The sequence below is a fragment of the Lontra canadensis genome, unplaced genomic scaffold (assembly GCF_010015895.1).
Source record: "Lontra canadensis isolate GAN:19392208 unplaced genomic scaffold, GSC_riverotter_1.0 scaffold90, whole genome shotgun sequence".
NCBI classification, from domain to species: domain Eukaryota; kingdom Metazoa; phylum Chordata; class Mammalia; order Carnivora; family Mustelidae; genus Lontra; species Lontra canadensis.
The window spans coordinates 5,751,077-5,764,444 of NW_022631084.1; the positions used below are offsets into that span (position 1 = coordinate 5,751,077).

The 13,368-nt window shown below is 33.6% G+C and overlaps 1 protein-coding gene across 4 annotated transcripts in view; it reads right to left on the bottom strand.

Moving 5' to 3' along the window:
• Positions 1-13,368, bottom strand: part of ZBBX (zinc finger B-box domain containing) — a 112,205-nt gene that overhangs the window by 52,067 nt on the left and 46,770 nt on the right. For all 4 annotated transcript variants that reach the window (XM_032836087.1, XM_032836086.1, XM_032836088.1 and 1 more), the window contains one exon: positions 233-388. In XM_032836087.1, the coding sequence (XP_032691978.1) occupies positions 233-388 (156 nt within the window). The remainder of the gene's footprint in view (positions 1-232; positions 389-13,368) is intronic.

A 13,368-nucleotide genomic window follows, 5' to 3' on the forward strand; every position in this document is an offset into this window, starting at 1 on the left:
GCAACATGTCAAACAATCATTCATAAAAAAAACAGTCTTCAGTGGAATCAAAGAATTCTCCTTAAAGAAAGGATTTTTACAGTCAAGATGTTTTTGAGTCTTAAAAAAATGCAAATATTAAACAACGTGATGAAATAATCCACAAAACTGTATGCCTCTCGTTAAGTCTATGAATGACAGTCTCCATGATCATGTATGACAGAAAATGTCTACTCTATTTTCTTTAGCTTACCCCAGAGTGGATCCCCTGTAGAAGAGATTTGGACTTGTTCTCACTTTTACTAATCTCTTCTGGAGAATGATTATTCCCTTTGGGTTCATCTGGATTAACTTCCTTGATAAATCGATGGGCAGCATCCAATACATTGGATAATATTTGAGATTTTGTCTGTTAAAAAAGAAATGAAATAGGACGAAAAAGACTAATACGTCAGTCTAAGTAAATTAGATACATTAAATTGCATTTTTTATTATTCTATGATTACTAAAATCCAACACATTTTATTTAATATTTCAAAATACAAATTGACATTTATATCAACAATATAATAGTGACAGCTGCCATCTACTAAGGAGCTAGTTTGGTCTCATACTATCCCAAGTATCTTAAAAACATATCATTTAATCTTCAAGTCAACTCTAAAACATTACTATTTTTGTCTCTGTTTTAAGAATAAAGAAATGAAAGCTCCTGTAGTTTAAATAAATTAGGCCTGGTCACATGGTGAGAGGGCGGCAGAGCTGGGAAATGACCCCAGGTGTGTTTAATTCTGACTCAGAGCCTTTCTACTATGTCAACCCCAAATAGATAGATGTGTTATTTTTGTACAACATAGCTAAAGAACTAAATATAGCTAATCTAGTAGGAGCCTGAATAAGCAGTAATGAGTATCCCTTGGTGATAAAACATCTTTGGAAAGTATGAACTATTCAAAAGTGCACATCAGGAAGCGCCTCTACCTGAAGGTTCCTAGTAAACTCCAAGTTGTTCCTCATTTAGTATCTTTGCCCATGAGTTTCACTAACCAGAAAGGATTTCCCTCCTCTACCATCTTCTTTGCCTGGCAGACTCCTACTTCTCCCTCTAAATTCATCCCAAATGACTCCCACAGGTCTAGGAACCTTTCTTTGTCCTCTTCACTCTGGCTGTGTGAGGTGCCCATCCTCTGTACCTTCTTCAGACCCAAAGTAGATCTCTAGTAACCCATACAATATTGACTGTACATTCCCTTTTGGTGTCTATCTATTCTATCATACCATATAAGTTCAAAGAAGGAAAAAATCTTGTCTTCTTAAATCTTTCAGGCACCACAGTGCCTGGCATATAACATATGGTAAAAATAAGGGGGAGGGGGGAAGAAGAACTGCAGAATTAAAATAAATGACTGAGAAAACGACTTCAAAAACCTCTCCTCATGCCTTCAGTGTAGCTAAAAAAGGAATGGGCAACTCCTAGAAAGTCCCTGTTCTCTGAGAGATCTCCTATCAGCAACTACTCTGATCTGCCCTAGGATTCTGCAGATTCTGGGTTGCATGTGACCTTGAACCAAGCAAACTACAGGGTGAAACTCTCTGAAAACCTGGTATTAGAAAGACAAACAGGGGCGCCTGGGTGGCTCAGTGGGTTAAGCCTCTGCCTTCAGCTCAGGGCATGATCTCAGGTTCCTGGGATGGAGCCCCACATCGGGCTCTCTGCTCAGCAGGGAGCCTGCTTCCCCGCTCTCTCTCTGCCTGCCTCTCTGCCTACTTGTGATCTCTCTCTCTCTCTCTCTCTCTCTCTCTGTCAAATAAATAAAATATTAAAAAAAAAATTTTAAAAAAAAAAGAAAGACAAACAATAGGTCGTACTCCTTTAGCAAACGTCCTCAAGACAGAGAGTAACTTCAGCAGGGATTAGAAATAATTATTTGCACTTTCTCATGGAAATATTCCTATTTTTAAATTCTTATCTAGTTACCTGTTTAAATGACTAAGATTATACTGAATCTTTCCAGTTATGACCTTTTACAGATCTGTTAAGATTCACTGCAAACTTATTCTAGAATAAACCAATGAAGATCAAATTATTTAGTGTTATTTCATGCTGAATTAATGGATTATCTATGAAAAATGACTAATGTGATATATGCACATTTATATATACATATTTTATGCAGAGATATCAGTGATATTTGATCTAAGTTTTCCCAGTGATCATCAAAAAGCCTATACAGATTTATATAATCATTTTTAAAAGAAATTCAAGCCAATGGTAACACTTTACCAAAACAAGTATTTTTTTAAAACTGGGTAATCCAATATAAGCCTGATTTTAAATTTCCTAGGGTAGAGATCTATTGATTTCAAAGGTGATTAGAAGGTCTACTTGTCATTTTACACATTCTTAAAAGTAGTAAAAACAACTATTAATTTTACAGGGATTTTCCTTCTTAGAACATCTTATATTTAAATATTACTTTTCTTAAAAATGTTTTTAATTTAAAAAATAAATACTACTTTTTTCAGTTGTAAGTGTATATACATTTTTCTTACTCTTAAAATAAGCATGCAAGGGAAGAGACAGATACTATGATCCCCATTACAGACAAGGAAATTCAAGCTCATAAAGCTTACGTCAAAGCCAAATGAATACAAAATATTGCAGCTTGAGTTAGAACCAAGATCTTCCTTCTCTCAGCCTAATTCCTTTACCCTACTGAATTACACTAATACAGATAATGTGTTTTACTTTTTTATTTCCTAAGACTTAAAATATATTAGATTTTATCTCCATAGATATGAACATTTTTCCTTCCTTTACAAAAAAATTGTAATTATGTATATAATTGCTGATGTGGGAATTACATTGTTTAGTTTTTGTTTCTAACTTATTCTTCTTATTTTCATGTTTGACTAAGCACTAGAAAATTGAAGGGAGAAACAGATTCTTCTTTTACTTGTCTCATCTACTATCTGCAATGTCAGGTTGGGGAGACATATGAACTTTGCAAAAACAAAACTTCCGAAAAACAAAATTAGACGTATCCTATAAGAGTAGAATTATAGAACACACTTAAAATATCTATCTCTTAATTAAGAGGTATAAGATTTAACAAAATTATTAAGATTAGAAATTTACCATACTGCTATAACATACTATTTTACAATACTTTTAAGTTCCTAGGTATGTGAAAAATATATCATTTATGTGTTAATGATTTGCAATTTCCTGTTCTCCAAATCCAATCTTCCCCACTTATTCCAGAGAAGAATATATAATCTAGGTGGAGTTTATGGTAGTTTAACAGAATGTGAGAGGTAGTAATGAATATTACTTCTACTGGCAAGGTGGTAAGAAACTACCCTTTTTCCTGTTCAAGAAGCCAGCTAGATGGATGTATAGTTACCTTGGAAATAACATATCTAAGATGGTGGTGCTACACATTAAAGTCCCTAAATCAAGAGGTAGGGAGATGTTTAAAATGAGATGTCTTAGGAACATCCATGTTGAAATTTAGGTAAGTAAAAATTAAACTTTTACTGTTTTAAGCTACTGAGATTTGGAGGTTCTTCTACTTCAGCAAGGATTCCACCAATACATAGCCTCATATTTGGAACTGCTCCTAACTGGGTATTCTGTTTCACGGGGCGGTGGGGGGGCGTGTTTTAAATGTGTTTCCTATTAAAAACACACATGAACATATTACTTCTATGTCTTGCCAAAGTTTTCCTCTCTAATGGCTAGCTTTCCTGCTATAATCCTGTTTATCATTTTAGGCCCAGATCAAGTATTATCCAGTTCCAATGTATCTCAATGGCATTATAAAAAATAGTTCAGAAGGGAAAATTATTTAATTTCTCTGAAATGAGTTTTCTTCTTCAACTAACTGCAGCAAAATTTATGTATTTTCTAAGGGCCCTTATAAATTTTTGCTCACATCAGTACTAGAGCTTTGTTCCTCAGTGTGTCATCTATGTACCAGCAGCATCACCATCAACTGGAAACTTGCTAAAAATACAAAATCTCAGGTCCCACTCAGAACCACTGCAACAGAATCTGTGCCTTACCATGTAATTTGAATGTTCACTATGGTTTAAGAATCATGCGTTATACCATTCGGTATATATATAAAGAAATCCATCCAACCAACAATTGGTTGAATACATCTGTCTTCCCTTTCATGATTATGAATTCCTTGAGAGAGGGGACCATGTCTTATTCTAACTTATCCATGCTTCATATCACCTTCTTTTGCCTTTCCTCCCTGAAGCTTCATCCTTCACACTTTGCAACTAGAACATTGCTTGACACTGTTTAAGTACTTGAGAAATGTTGGTTGAATCAAATTTCACTGACTTACTGAGATAAAAATGACTAAATATTCTATTTGAACATTCCTCCCCTATACTGAAGCTATCTAAGTCAGTGTCAACACAGATAAAATCAAAGGCATTGTTAATAATAGCATAAAGGGGGAAATCACTTGTCTTTCTAAGCCTATAAGATGAAGACATTATGTACCTTACAAAGCTGTTGTGAAAAGTATACATCCTGTATGAAAATCACCTATCAGAGTGATGACACAAAATAGTGCATCCAAATGATTGCTACCATTTTATCTAGATCACAATATAATACTTTCCTGTAAGTAAGAGAAATAGTTCAAATACCCCAAAAATAGAATTCTTATTCAATTCAATAGAGAGAGATAGAACACCTGACTATGGTATAATGAAGAGGTCAGCAAATAATTCTATCCCATAAAACAAATGTTACACTGGATAAATTTTTTAAAACTATTTCAGGACTCTGAAATCAACCAAAAGCTAACAAAAAGTTGAGAAATATTTACTAAAGAAAAACTACTATGATATAACTCAGCAAAAATCTATGGCTGTTTCTTGTATCTCCCTTCCCAACTTGGTCAATGTTACTAGGGAAAGACTGAACAAGGAGTGTGTTTGATTCCTGGAGAGGGCAGAATCTTAAAATTATAATGGCATTATCAGTGAACTAGCAAATTTGATTATAAATAAATGGGGAAAAACCAACAGCTCTGACAGCCTGAGGCTTTGGTCTGAATTAAGGTGAGCAGTGGACTACTCAAACATTTAATGGGATGATTCTGAAAATCTCTGAAAGAGTTATAGAGGAGCTACTTAAAAATGGAAATCATAAAAAAGAACCAAATGAAAATTCTTGATTATGACCTAGAGTATGAAATATTTTAAAAGGAAAAAAATTCAGTGTACTTAAAGTTAGAGATAAATTATCTAATTTGAAGAGTAAAAAGTAAAAGTTTAAAGAAAATGAAAACAGCCTTACAGACCTACAAGACCACATCAAGCATCCCACACACATTTAGTGAGAGTATCAGAGAGAAATGAGAATAAGAATATATATGAAAAAATGATGGTCCCAAACTTAAAAATTATTACTTTAAAAATCCAAGAAGCTCAACAAGCCCCAAGAAAGATAAATATAAGAGATCCATACCAAGACAACTCATAACCAAACTACTAAAAGTCAAAGATAAACAGAAAATCTTGAAATAGATGAGAAAAATTTCTAATCACATATAAGAACACATAAATATGAATAACAAATTGATTTTGTATCTGGAAAAAAAAAAAAAAATGGAGACCAAAAGCCATAGAATAACACAAAGTGCTAAAAGGAAAAACTGCCAAAAATAATTCTATATTAGGAAAACTGTCCTTCAAAAATGAAAGCAAACATAAAGATTACTCTCAAATAGACTAATTAAGAGATAATTCATTACTAGCAGATCCACCCTAACAAGAAACACTAAAAGAAAACGTGGTAAAGATGAAAGGTATTAAATCCATCAGAAGGGGGCGCCTGGGTGGCTCAGTCTGTTAAGCATCTGCCTCCCGTTTGAGTCCTGATTCCAGGACTGACCCTCCCACCGGCTCCCTGATTGATGGATAGCCTTGCTTCTCCCCTCTGCCTCTGCCTGTGGTCCCTCCTGCTTGTGTTCTCTGTCAAATAAATACATAAAATCTTATAAATAAACTAATTAATTAAATTATACCAAAAGAAAGATAGATCCCCAGAAACCCTAGCCCTCACAACAGAATATGAATGCTTCTCAAGCTCAGATGGAACATTCTTTAGCTAGACCATATGCTCCACATAAAAAAGTATTAATAAATTCATAGGGTTGGAAGTAGAAAACATGTTCTAGAAAATAGAACATAGAAAATATGTTCTCTGACCTCAACAACAACAAAAAATTAGAAATCAGCAAGAAATAATTTTGGAAAATCACAAGATATTTAGAAATTGAACAACTTGCTTCTAAATAACCTTCAGATAAAAAAACAAATCACTAGGTATGTTAGTAAATAATCTTGAATTGATTAGAAAGGAAGCATAACAGATCAAAATACATAAAATGCAGTTAAAGCAGTGGTTAGACTGAAATTTATAGTTTTAAATGGTTGCTTTGGAAAGGAAGAATATCTAAAACCAATAACCTAACCTGACCCTCACTCAAAAAAGTAGGGGGAAAAAAATCAATGGAAAAAAGTCCAGAAGCCAGTCAGAACCAGAAAATAAAGATCAGAATCAATGAAATAAAACAAAAATTTTAAAAAATCAATAAAACTAAAATCATATTTTTAAAAAGACTTGAAAATTTATAAACCTTTAGCTAAACTGCCCCAAAATGAGTAAAACACAAATTAACAAAATCAGTGATGAAAGAAAGAAGAAGATCAATATAGACTTACAGATATTATAAGATTATAAAGGAATTGAAAAACTTATGCCAGGTGGGGTGCCTGGGTGGCTCAGTGGGTTTAACCTCTGCATTCAGCTCAGGTCATGATCTCAGGGTCCTGGGATCGAGCCCCGCCTCGGGTTCTCTGCTCAGCGGGGATCCTGCTTCCCCACCTCTCTGCCTGCCTCTCTGCCTACCTGTGATCTCTGTCAAATAAATAAATAAAATCTTAATAAAAAAAAAAAACTTATGCCAATAAATCAGACAACTTAAATTGAATGGATAAATTAAACAAAAAACACAAATCACCAAAACTTACTCATAACTAATAGAAAATTAGAATAGAACAATAAGGTAAAGAAACTGAACTAATAATTCAAAATCTTTCCATGAAAAAATCCCAGAGTCAGATTGTTTCACCGGTAAAATCTACCCAATATTTAAGTAAGGAATTATACCAATCTAACACAAATACTTTCAGGAAAAAGAGAAAGAAATATTTCTAAATTCATTTTATGAGGCCAATACAACTCTAATACCAAGGTAGACAAGCACATTCCAGGAAAATAAAACTACAGATTAATATCCCACATGAACTTACATGCAAAATTCCTTCACAAAATATTAGCAAATCTGTTCCACCAATACATAAATTATGAGTCATGACCAAGTGAATTTATATCCAGTAACACCTCCTTAACTGGACATCTAAAAATCAAGTATTGTAGAAAAAAGCATATTAATAGAAGACCAAACAACATGAGAATTTCAATAAAAACAGGGAACAAGAAGCAAGAAATACAAAGAGACTTCCTCATGGTAAAAGCACCTATGAAAAACCTATAGCAAACATCACAACTATTGGTAAAAAAGACTAAATATTAAGCCCTTAATCAGGAACAACGTCAGGATGTAAATACTTGCCACTTCTATGTAACATTTTACTGATGGCTCTAGTTAACACAAAACAAGAAAAAAAAAATTAAAACCATCTAGATTAAAAAGGAAGAAGTAAAACTATTTTTTACTTATAAAGGATATGATCCTGCATGTAGAAAATCCTAAGGTATCTAAAACAAACAAACAAACAAACAAAGCCAGCTACTATAAGTGAATTTACCAAGCTCACAAGACTCAAGATCAATACTCAAAAATCAATTTTATATATATATATATACATATATATATATGCAATAAACAACCCAAAAATAAAATTAAGAAGTATCCACAGTAACATCAAAAAGAACAAAATACTTACAAAAACATTTAACAAAAAAGTATATGGATTTAACACTAAAAAGTATAAAACATTGATGAAAGAAATTATATAAGATCTAAATAAATGGAATAAGGGGCACCTGGGTGACTCAGTGTGTTAAGCCTCTGCCTTCAGCTCAGGTCAGGATCTCAGTGTCCTGGGATCGAGCCCGGCATCGGGCTCTCCGCTCAGTGGGGACCTACTTGCCCACCACCCCCCACTTGCCTCTCTGCCTACTTGTGATCTCACTGTGTCAAATAAATAAATAAAATCTTTTTTAAAAAAATTTTTTAGATAAATAAATAAATGGAACACAATCATGTCAGAGACTGAAAGACTCAATATTGTTAAGAAGGCAATTTTCCCCCAAATCAATCCGTGTACTACACAAAATCTTTATCAAAATCCCATCAGGATATTGCTTTGTAACAATTGACAAGCTTTTATGTATTATGTATATGGAACAATGAGATGTTATCTCACACCCATTAGGTTGGCTATTATCAAAAAAACAAAGGATAACAAGTGTTGGTGAGCAGGGGAGAAATTAGAACCCTTGTGCATTATTTTTTTTTTAAGACTTATTTATTTGAGAGACAGAGAACTAGAGAGAGTACAAGAAAGGTAAAGGGGAAAGGGAGAAGCAGTCTCAAGCAGGGAGCCCTATGTGGGACTCTATCCTGGAACTCTGGGGTCATGACATGAGCTGAAGGCAGACACGTAACTGAGCCACCCAGGTGCATGACTCTTGTGTCCTATTAATGGGATTGTAAAATAGTTCAGCTGCAGTTAAAAAAAAAAAAAAAAGGAATTCCTCAAAAAATTAAAAATGGACTTAACATGATATACCAATTCCCTTTCTACATACATATTCAAAATAATTGAAGTGGGGTCTCAAAGAAGTGTCTACATACTCATACTCATAGAAGAACTATTCACAATAGCCAAGAGGTAGAAGTAACCCAAGCATCCATCAATGTATGAATACACAAAATGATCATAAACATGATTCATAAAAGAATCAATTGATAAATTAAGGCTTTGTAAAAACAAATGTCTGTGGATGCCATATGTTCTATACCAAAATTCCATCAGGTTTTGCATTTGTTTGGGGTTTCTATAGTAATTGACAATCTTATCCTAGAATTTACAGCCTTATTCTAAAATGTATATGGAAATGCAAAAAATCCAGAATTAGTATTTTTTTAAATTTCATTTTAAAAATCAAGATATCTAGATTAGGAGAAAATATTTGAAAATCATATATCTGAAAAGGACCTACATCCAGAATGTATAAAGTACCCTTAAACCTCACTAACACAAACAAACACAAACCATGCGACTTTAAAAATGGCCAAAAAAATTAAATCAACATTTCAACAAAGACATACAGATGGCTAATAAGCAAATGAAAAGATGTTCAACATCATTAGTCATTAAAGAAATGCAATTAGAACTCCAAAGAGATATCATCACCCATACAGAATAGCTATAATGCAAAACACATTTGACAATACTAAGTTTTGGCAAGGATATGGAGAAAAATGAAACCCTCATACATTGTTGGTGGGAAATGTAAAATGTTACAGATATATTAGAAAACAGTTTGGTATCTCCTTGAAAAGCTAACAAATACATTATGAATGAACTCCTACAGCGAACATGTGGAAGAATGTTCTCAATGTGGAAGAATGTTATGATAAGTGAAAGAAGTTAGACACAAAGATTCACATAGCAATGATTCCATTTATATGAAATTTCTAGAAAAGGTAAATCTATACCAACAGAAGCAGACCAGTAGCTGCCTGGAGCAACTAGAAGTAGGAGCAAGGGTCGATTGCACAAATGTACCAGGAAGTTTTTTATTGTGATGGAAATATTCTAAAACTCAACTGCAAGATTGTTGCACAGGTTTGTAAATTTACCTTAAAAAAATCATTGAATTGTACACTTACAATGTGAATTTCAGAGTGTATAAATTAAAACTCAATAAAAAGAGTTTGGACTAAAAAATAAATCGATAGACAAGTAGCTTCCTGAATCACTGGGTGATTAACTGCAGTGGAGAATTGTATTAAGGTGAATACTCAGTTTCCAGTAATGTCCCATTCTGTGTGATTTCTCCCTGATCCACAGCAGTGCTCCTCTGCACCAGCCCCACCATGTGAGACACAAACACTCAACATATTTCTGTCCTCTGGGCCATGGCTCATTGGACAATAAGTAAGCACCTAGTCTTCATTGAATTCATGAGAACTTAGATTTGGAATCAAGAAAGCAATATATGTTCTCTCTGTCACTGATGTTCTATAATCTAATTCGTAATTTATTCATTAAAAGAAAAGAATAAAGTAGATATACAAAGAAAAAATAAAGTTGAAAGTGGAAGAAGTAGTCTGACATGTATCTCAATAGCTTTGCAATTTCCAGTCCTGGTTCTGAATATAACTCAGCTGCATGATCCTTAGCCCCATACAATGAGAGACATCTATGAGGCCTTTAGCAATTAAGAAACAAGTCTTGGTCCCAAACTACTGCAAAGAGACCTAATTAATATATGGATCGGTACTTCCTAACTGGAGCAAGGAAATTTCAAAGTGTGGGAAGGTGTTTTGGGTTTTCACACTCATTGTAGAGTATTACTGATATTTGATGGGTGATAACCAGGTTTAATGAGTATTCTGAAATCTGAGGAATGGTGTAGCTCAAGAAAAACATTCCTGCCCAAAATACTCAAGAGTATCCTCATCCAGAAACACTTAACATAGACCTAGCCTTCAATTAGCAATATTTTTTCTTAAAAATTACAGAAACCCAGTAAAAATAAATCATAATACCACCATATTAAAAAGTAACAAATAGACATTCCTTCCAATTAATGAGTGGTACTTCACAGGGGTAACCACCTGCAGTCTTTTGTCTTTGCTTAGATGGACACACCTAGATTTGCAACACAAAATACATTATCTTTCACTTAATAGTATACCAACTATCATCTTAAATAGTAAGTAACCAATGAACAAGAATGTTAAGGTTGTTACAAAACAAAATAGTTAACTATGCATATTAAGTATCAAATACTGTACCTTATCTATTAAGGTATTATCAAAATTAAAAACTCAAAGATAATTATATTTCCATCTGCTAAATATGAAAATTTATACATAACAGTACTAATAGGTAGCAAGAAAAAATGGGGGGACCGAAAATGAATAAAATTACTTGTGCAACTTTTTTACATGTTAAAAATGTTTAAAAATCAAACCAAAACAGCCTTCAGGGCAATAGTAAATCATATATCTCACTGTGGGATAGAAGCTTAAACTAAAGCCAAAGAATGTGATTTACTGCCAGCATTTCCAGATTCCCCCCACCCCCCAATCCTTCACTATACTGTGTGATGGTAGGATTTCATCTGGTAACTGTTCTAAATTCTTACCTGAACTTTTTTCTCCCTAGAATGATATTATCTTTCAAATTACACTCTAGAAGAATTCATCACTCTGACAATGTATCATTAATCAAAAGTAAAGAGGGTTGATATTTTATAGCACTTTGGAGTGGATGGCACCTTGTAGAAGTTTAGGTCCAAGAGTAAAAGTTTTAGTTTAGTTAGAAAAATGATATGCTTTATGGTAGTGTCAGTGCTTCAAAATTCTAAGTACCATCATTATCCCAAACCCTGGCTATCCAGCAATAAATATTAATAATCCTGTTGACATAGCCACGCCTCCTTAGATGATCCAGAAGTTTCAGCTCAAAGAAGATCACACGTAATTTAAACCTATGTTATTTCCTAAATTCAGAAGAAAAAAAAATGCTGAAATGTCTCTTTTCATGGTGTTAATTTCCATTGATTTTCCAGTTGCAAGATTTTAGAAGAGATTTACTGCAACCACAGGCTTTTAATAAAACCTATTATTTCATTTGTATTGGTAGGAAAATAGATACAGATACACACATATAAATACAAGAAAACTGTGTTAAGCAGAACTTAAGAACCATTATGAATTCATAGGTTGCACTGACTGTTGAATATAGGTAGAACTTGGATAGCTGTTAACTATAAAATTATTTCAGAAAGACCAAATTACACACCAAGGGGAATTTAAAAATTACATATGTTACATGCTATATTTCATATACATATTTATATATAATTTTTTTGGCCTGGATTTTGAGAAAACACTTTCCTCCCATATTGAAAATATTTTCCCACATAAAGCTTCTTCTGGTCTCTTTGATGTGAATTACCTCAAATGCAAATGGTAAGTAGGGGAAGGATGTCAGTAGAACCATGGAGTTTTATTAAGTTTCTCTTTTCCAACACATTACTGCTTTGAGACAATTGTGGGCAAGCTATCTCACCATTAAAACCCAAACTTTAGCAATATAGGAAGACCTTAAGTAAAAAGCTGAAAATCTGTATTAAATCTTCCCCTTTGTGCAGAACTATTTTAATGGTTTTAACAACCTTGCATTCCACTAAGTTATCTGGAAAAAATGTGAGTGTAGATAAAGAAGCTGATTTAAAACAATGGATTCATAAAGGAAGTAACAGTCTGATTCCAATTTTTCATTTTGATTAAAATGATCTGTTAGCAGTTAATTCTATCCAGGATCTACATCACAGAGAAGAAAGAACAAGTCCTCAAGGTGTGTATATTAATGGTATTGCAGGATTGTTAACTGTTTTTGTTAGGCCTCTGGTTACAAAGTGCCATAGGATTTGAGTGGCCTTCCCCTAATTTTTCCTGAAGTTATTAGGAGGGTTACTATTTTCCAGACTGGAAGTTTTTCAGAAATCATATATCATGTTATGGCAGAAACATATGTACACTAAAAAACTATATTTACAGTAAAATAAACCTTTTCATTAAAAATCATATAAACATTTGCTTAAGATTTATTTATCCAGGGGTGCCTGGGTGGCTCAGTGGGTTAAAGCCTCTGCCTTCAGTTTGGGTCATGATCCCAGGGTTCTGGGATTGAGCCCCATGTCAGGCTCTCTGCTCAGAAAGGGGGAGACTGCTTCCCCTCTTCTCTCTGCCTGCCTCTCTGCCTACTTGTGATCTCTCTCTCTCTGTCAAATAATAAATAAAATCTTTTTAAAAAAGATGTATTTATCTAAAGAAACTTCCACAGATTATTTTGCCAGCATATTTTCTCTTTATACATTGCATTGAACACATTCATGATGACAGTATAAGGATCCTGCTAACTACCATCAATAATTAACAAATGAGATTAAATCTGAGTTTGGAGATATGTAGAAAAGAAGGACTAGTAATTACAACAAGAAGATAAACTCCTCAAATTATCATAGATCTAGGATAAAATGCAATAAATCCACTGGGGCACCTGGGTTGCTCAGGGACACACACA